This window comes from Athene cunicularia (assembly GCF_003259725.1).
Source record: "Athene cunicularia isolate RWA chromosome 10 unlocalized genomic scaffold, athCun1 chr10_part1, whole genome shotgun sequence".
NCBI classification, from domain to species: domain Eukaryota; kingdom Metazoa; phylum Chordata; class Aves; order Strigiformes; family Strigidae; genus Athene; species Athene cunicularia.
The window spans coordinates 2,476,748-2,482,721 of record NW_020799112.1 but is presented as its reverse complement, the minus strand read 5'-3'; the positions used below and the strand labels follow the sequence as shown (position 1 = coordinate 2,482,721).

Here is a 5,974-nt window from a genome sequence, read left to right as displayed (position 1 = left end):
TGCAAGCGTTTATCAGGGTGGCTCTGAGGAGGATTAACTCCTTCACCCGGGCTGCACACACCCTCCTGACACTGCTATCGGCTCTCCCACCCTCCCAGGTCCTTGTCCCCCACCCCACATCCAGACACTCCAAAATCTGTCTCCGGGACATCCCGGGGACTGCTGAAATGGGGGACCCCAGGCAGGGCATCCCCCCAACAAACCGGGGAAGCCAGGATGCCGCAGCTGGGTGCCGGCAGGGCTCCACAGGCTGCTGGCGGTGCCGGAGGCTGGCTGCCCGCCCGGGGAACGGCGGTGGCAGGCTCAAACCCAGTGCCCATTGTGCTCCAGAGGGAGAGCAGGCAGCAGCGGGGCTGGGGGGAAGGGACACGCCGTCCTGCATAGCATCTGACCTCAACGCGGGGCCAAGGCAACCTCGGTCATCCAGTGCATGGCCAGCGGGGCTGGGACAAGGCATTAACCCCTGCGGGGTTAGGAGGGGGGCTGGCTACCCTATTCCCACGGCTGCTGCTGCTGGAGGACTGGGGTGGGCCGGAGCCATGGTAGGATGGCGCTGGGATGGGCTGGGGCCACGGTGAAGGGGCCTGCCCCGGCTGCAGGATGCAAGAGGAAACATGTCCTGCCTGGATGGAGGCTGCACGATGCCTCCGACTGTGTTTCGGTGTGCTCGTCCCCGTGGGCTGGGGCTGGGGAGGGCCCTGGGAGGACGGAGCGCAGCCCGCCGCATTCCCAGCGCCGCTGTTATTTTAACAATACCCCGCTGGCCTGCATGCCGGGGCTAATTTTAACCCTGGAGCCACGCCAAGCTGGCCCTAACTTTCCTCGCTGTGATTTATCCCAGCCATTTCCCTTCGAAAACAAGGCCCCCGTGCCAGCCCTGCTGTCTCCCCAGGCAGCGGCACACTGCCCTGGGGCCTGTCTCTCTGGGCTGGGCAAAGCGGGGCTGGATTTGCCCCTTGGCGGGTTGTTTGGAGATCAGGAGGGTGGCTGGTGTGAAGCCCCCCTGCCCGGTGCTCAGCCCCCCACCACCCATGGCTCAGGGGTTTTCGGAAGCTGGCTGGAAGCCGGGGGATGCTTGGATGCAGAGCCTTGCCCGGGATCCTGGAGCGACTCTGTTTTCCACAGACATCTCTGGGAAGGAGGTGGGTGGGTTTTCTACTGACAATTTTATTGAAAAGGCTGTGGGGCGCTTTTTTTTTCCCTTTTTTTTTTTTTCTCTCCCTTTTCCCAGTCAACAGCCATGCTTGAAAAAGAGATTTCCCTTCGCCTTTGTGCAACTACTTAAAAACTGATTGGTAAAAATGCTGCAGAAACATTTGCAAAAAATGGAAAATATTGAAAATATCTCGTGACAAAAAAAATCATTCTCTTCCAAATAAAGATCTTTTTTCTTCTCTTTTTTTCCATCAGAAAAGCTTCTAGTGTGCAAAATGTCGACCGCTTTGATTTCTTCTCGCAGCGGGCTGGGATGCACCCACCTCTCTGCTCCAGGAGGATGGGTTTTCAGAAAGCTAAAAATCACTGGGCAGAGATACCAGCACCGTTACCTCCACGTCCATCTCTCTTGTGACCCCCCCGTGCCCCCGCCAGACCCGCAGCAGGGCGGGAGGTCCCCAGGGAGAGGTGGCACGACCAGCCCGTGGGTGAGCCCTTCCCCGCAGGACTGCAGCCTGCCCGCCCAGGAAGGGGGAAGAAAGCCCAAAGGTATTTGGTCACTAGCGTCATGAGTTCCCGTTCATTCTCAGCCCATCACAAACAGGAGGTCTGCAAGGCTGTGGATAGAGAAGTGCGTGATTTCGGCGGGGCAGCAAGCGGAGGCGTTAGAGGTTGTCGTACATGCGTAATGTCTTCTCCAGCTGCTGGCTGACACGCTGGTAGAAGACGATCTGCTCCTTTAAGTAAGACTGCATCATCCTCTTGAAGTCAGCCACGCGCCGCTCGTGGAAGTGGTTCATCTCGGCTTGCAGGGCGAAGCCCACCACGCGGCAGCGCTTGCGGATCCCATCTGCCTCCTCCTGGTCCATCCTGCCCTCGTCGCTCATCCGCTGGCTCTCCTTCACCTTCGCGAAGGCGCCTGGCGAGGCAGGGCGAAGGGTGAGAGGCTGATGGATCTGTGCAACCCTCCGTCCCCCTTCCCCAGCCAGCACTGGTGGGTCCCATTACCCTCTGGGCCAGGGCACCAGCCTGCCCCACAGCCAGAGGTGCAGAGCTGCCCCACGTGAATAAGTGAGGGATCTGCACGCTCCTGGGCTATCATCTCCCTGCGCCCATATCCCCATCCCTCTCCTCCAGGCAGGGGAAGACCAGGAGCCTTTTCCCTCTGGATTCTGCCCTCCCCAGCTCTTCCTCTGCCCCTGAGGGGAGGGACTACTCTTCCCTGAGCAGTCAGCCTCACATTTAGCAGGAGGTTTAGGGGTCTGGGCTGCTGGAGGGGTGCAACTCGAGGCTCAGGGTGCAAAGCTAACGTAGGGACATAGGGAATTGTTATCACAGCCAAGCACTCTGGCCAAGCCCTGCAAATGTTCAACGTCACCCTGTGGATGGGGGTCAGGAACAGCCCTGGGAGACCCCAGAGTGGGAGGCAGCGAATCGGGTGCAGGAAGTGTGTGCAGTGCCAGCTGGAACTCAGCTGGGAAAGCATCTCTCTCTCCCAGAGGTGGCTGATGCTCTGACACCAGATTTTCCCTCTCCTTCCATTTATTTTTACAGCTCGGTTTCGAAAGAATCCTGCCTGGCTCCAGCCCTGCATTCCTCCCCTCTCATTAGCACAGAGGCTGTTTGCCTGAAAACAGGATCTGGCCTGCAGGGCTTTATTTCCCTCTCCCTGCCCCTTGACGGGAGCACAGGACCTGGGGTTACGGTGCTCCAGCCTCGCCAGCCCTGCTCCCAGCGGAGAGGAGGAGGAGGAGGAAGAAGCAAAGGTTGGAGGCCAAATCCTGCCTTCCGCTCTGCCCACGCGGCCTCGCTTCCGGACGGGATCCAGCTCCTCTTCACCCACCGCGGTAAACAACGCGGGAGGGAAAGACGAGGAAGCAGCCAGGGCCGGATCGCATCTTCCCCTTCCCCCTTTCCCTTCCCAGCCTCCCCCGGGGATGTGGAGCGATGCTTGGACACCCCGGGATGTTTGGACACAGACAGCCCTGGCTTCGCCCTGGGAAAAACTCCCTGTCCCCCAAAATCCGGGGACTAAGGCGCGGGTGTCCCCTCCCTACTGCAGGCAGTGGGGCCGGGAGGAGCGTGTGGACTTCAGCCCCACTCCCACACCCGGCTCCCCGGCTGCATCACACCCCGCTGCCTGGGTTCAAAGGGACACCGAGCCCTGCCTGCCCGCCGCAATCCTGCAGAAAGGGCGGAGTGGACACCTCGCACCCTTCTTATCCTTCCTGACCTCCCCGTGGAGGGAGGATGAGGAGGGACACGCAGTAGTGGGTAGGGATGCGATGCAGCCCCTCACTCACAAGGCTCTGGGCAGGACCTTGTGATGGCTTCTGCTCCCGGCCTGGGGGGAGTGATGCCTGCGCTGACCCCCTGACCAGTGCTTTGTGCAGCAGTTGTGGAGTCCACAGCATCACTTGAGGCAAAACCTGATCCTGCACCCAACAGCCCCAGCAGCCTCTCCCAGGCTGGTGTGACAAGGCAGCTGTGCCAGCAGGGACCACACTGTCTCCCTGGGAGCCACAGGTAGTGGTCCCCATCCTCATCCTCATGCTCATCCCCATCACCGCACAGCACAGCGTTTCCTCACTGCAGCCCCATCCCACTCCCACCCATGTGGGGCCATCATGCAGGAGAGGTCATCACCAGAGGAGAAGAAGCCACCCTTACCTTTCTGGAGGTGGATGATGTCTGGGAAGTTGGAGAGGAGCCCTTGGTACAAAGAGAGAGTGTCCAGCATGAGGAACAGGTCGTTCTTGGGCTGCTCAGCGAACATCTCCCCCACGGTCTCGTACGTCTTGCCTGTGTGGGAGATGGCGTTGTTGAGGGCGTCGGAGCTGTAGGGGGGGTCCATGTGGAAAGAGTGGCTGATGGCTTGGAAGGCATTGCCCAGCTTCTGGAACTCCTTCCGGAAGCCCCCCACGTGCTTGCGCACCAGCTCCGAGGCCACGTTGGTCAGCTGCAGGACACTGTCGTCCATCTTCTTGCTGAAGGCCTTGAAGGCATCCACGCGGTCCTCCACATCCTGCAGGTCCTGGTGCTCTGTGGGGATCTGGATGGTGAGGAGGAAGCTGGCACCCACCATCTCATCCTTCTCTGCCCGACGTTTGCCCAGCTTCCACTGCTTCTCGTCGCGGCAGCAGAGGAAGTGCTGGAAGCCCTCGTACTGGGAGAGGACGGGGTGACTGGTCATATGGTCCATCCAGAGGATCAGCCGCCGCTTGCGCTTCTCGATGAAGTCCTCCTCAAAGCGCCCGGTGGCCTGCTTCTCGGGCAGGTGGGGCACCGAGATGACCGTGAACTTGTGCAGGAGGCGGTTGTAGAGCCAGTCAAAGTGCTTGTACCGCCGGTAGACGGGCGAGTTGATGTTGCTGGGGGTCAGCTTGTAGGAGATGTAGCTCTTGATGCCCTTGAACTTGGTTTGCTTGGTTGGGTCCTCCACAGAACAGATGAAGGGGTGGGGGTTCGCCCTCCACTGGGGACCTTTGGAGCCCATCTCGATGGAGTACACCTCGGCGATCTTAGACATGAGGGGCACATCGCCTAGGATGAAGGCTTCCACCCCCGAGCGGACGAAGCAGGAGAAGCGGTTGAGGTTCCTCCCCACCACGCTGCCCCTCTTGGAGGAGCTCATGCTGTCCTGCCTCTCCAGCGCCGGCTTGGGCCGGTACCCAGTGTGCTGGTGGTGGCCATATGCTGCCGGGTACTGCAGGCTGGGCGAAGGGTGCCCGTTGGTGCCCGGCATGCTCCGGGGCTCCTCCACCACCGTACAAGCATCGTCCCAGTCGTCCCAATCATCATCATCGTCATCCTCAAAACTGCCCTGGTAGGAGATGCCAGGGTTGGGGGGGGCTGTGTAGAAGGAGGAGTCGTGCCCGGGGGACCCGGCCGGGCTGCTGGAGTAGTCCGTGTAGTTGGAGCCCGACCGGGAGCGGAGGATTTCGACGTAGGAGGCAGGGAAGAGGCCGGTCTCCCCGCGGCTGTTTTGGCCTTGTAACCACCCATCCAGGGAGTTCTCGCTGAAGATGACGAGCTCCTCGTTCTCCTGGATGCTGATCTCCTCTTTGTTTTCGCTCTGGAAGTTGTAAAGCGCTCTGGCTTTCAACGCCATGGCTGGTACTGGGAGGGGGGGACACGACGTAACGCAGTCCCCGCGGCCAAAAAAAACCCTCCCGGCGATACCGCAAACTCGCTCAGCACCGGGGCCGCCCCGCACTGTGGGAAAAGGCTTGGCTGATTTCTCAGGAAAATAAAAAAAAGATGAAGAAGAAATCCCTTACAAGGCGACGGCAAGGTCCGTATGTCCAAGTGACCCCCCCAATCCCAGCACCCCGGTTAAAAACAACATTCCCCGGTCAAGCGAGCGGCGTTTCCCTCGCTCCTACGGGATAAAAACCCCGGCCGGACCGAGAGCCGGGCTCTGCCATGTCCACGCAGGTTTTATGTCGCTGGGACGCTGATCCCACGGTTTCACTTTCCAGGAGGAAAAGATCCGGCTGCCAGCGAGGAAATAAATCCAAAGCGACTTTTCTTGGGGCTCCTGTGGATAAACCACCCCGATTTCCTCCGTCCAGCGGCTGCCAGCTGGTGGGTGCCGGGAAAGCGCCGGGAACCGACCCCAAACCCAGCCCAACCTCCCGTGATCCCGGCCCGGGGATTTTGCAATTCCTTTCCGGGCCGGCTTTCCGGGGGGTTGGTGGAATTTTTCGTTGTTGTTGTTTTTTGTTGTTGTTGTTTTCTTTTTCCCTGAAATCCGCAAATCTCACGCCGGACGGAGGGAGAGGGCCCCGCGGGCTGGGCAGCACCGGGGCCGGTACCG

At 60.2% G+C, this 5,974-nt stretch overlaps 2 protein-coding genes across 2 annotated transcripts in view; one reads left to right on the top strand and one right to left on the bottom strand.

Moving 5' to 3' along the window:
- Positions 1-1,163: 1,163 nt before the first annotated feature.
- Positions 1,164-5,496, bottom strand: SNX33 (sorting nexin 33). The gene is made up of 2 exons (XM_026856352.1): positions 3,826-5,496; positions 1,164-2,074 (listed from the first exon to the last, which is right to left on the bottom strand). Exons 1-2 carry the CDS (start codon positions 5,264-5,266, stop codon positions 1,821-1,823), a joined length of 1,695 nt encoding a protein of 564 aa, XP_026712153.1. The 5' UTR covers positions 5,267-5,496; the 3' UTR covers positions 1,164-1,820.
- The window catches only part of SNUPN (snurportin 1), a gene marked incomplete at its 5' end in the record, with an annotated part of 9,357 nt that continues 8,877 nt past the window's right edge, over positions 5,495-5,974 (top strand). Inside the window, one exon of the mRNA XM_026856354.1 lies at positions 5,495-5,742. Coding sequence (XP_026712155.1) covers positions 5,495-5,742 — 248 coding nt within the window. The remainder of the gene's footprint in view (positions 5,743-5,974) is intronic.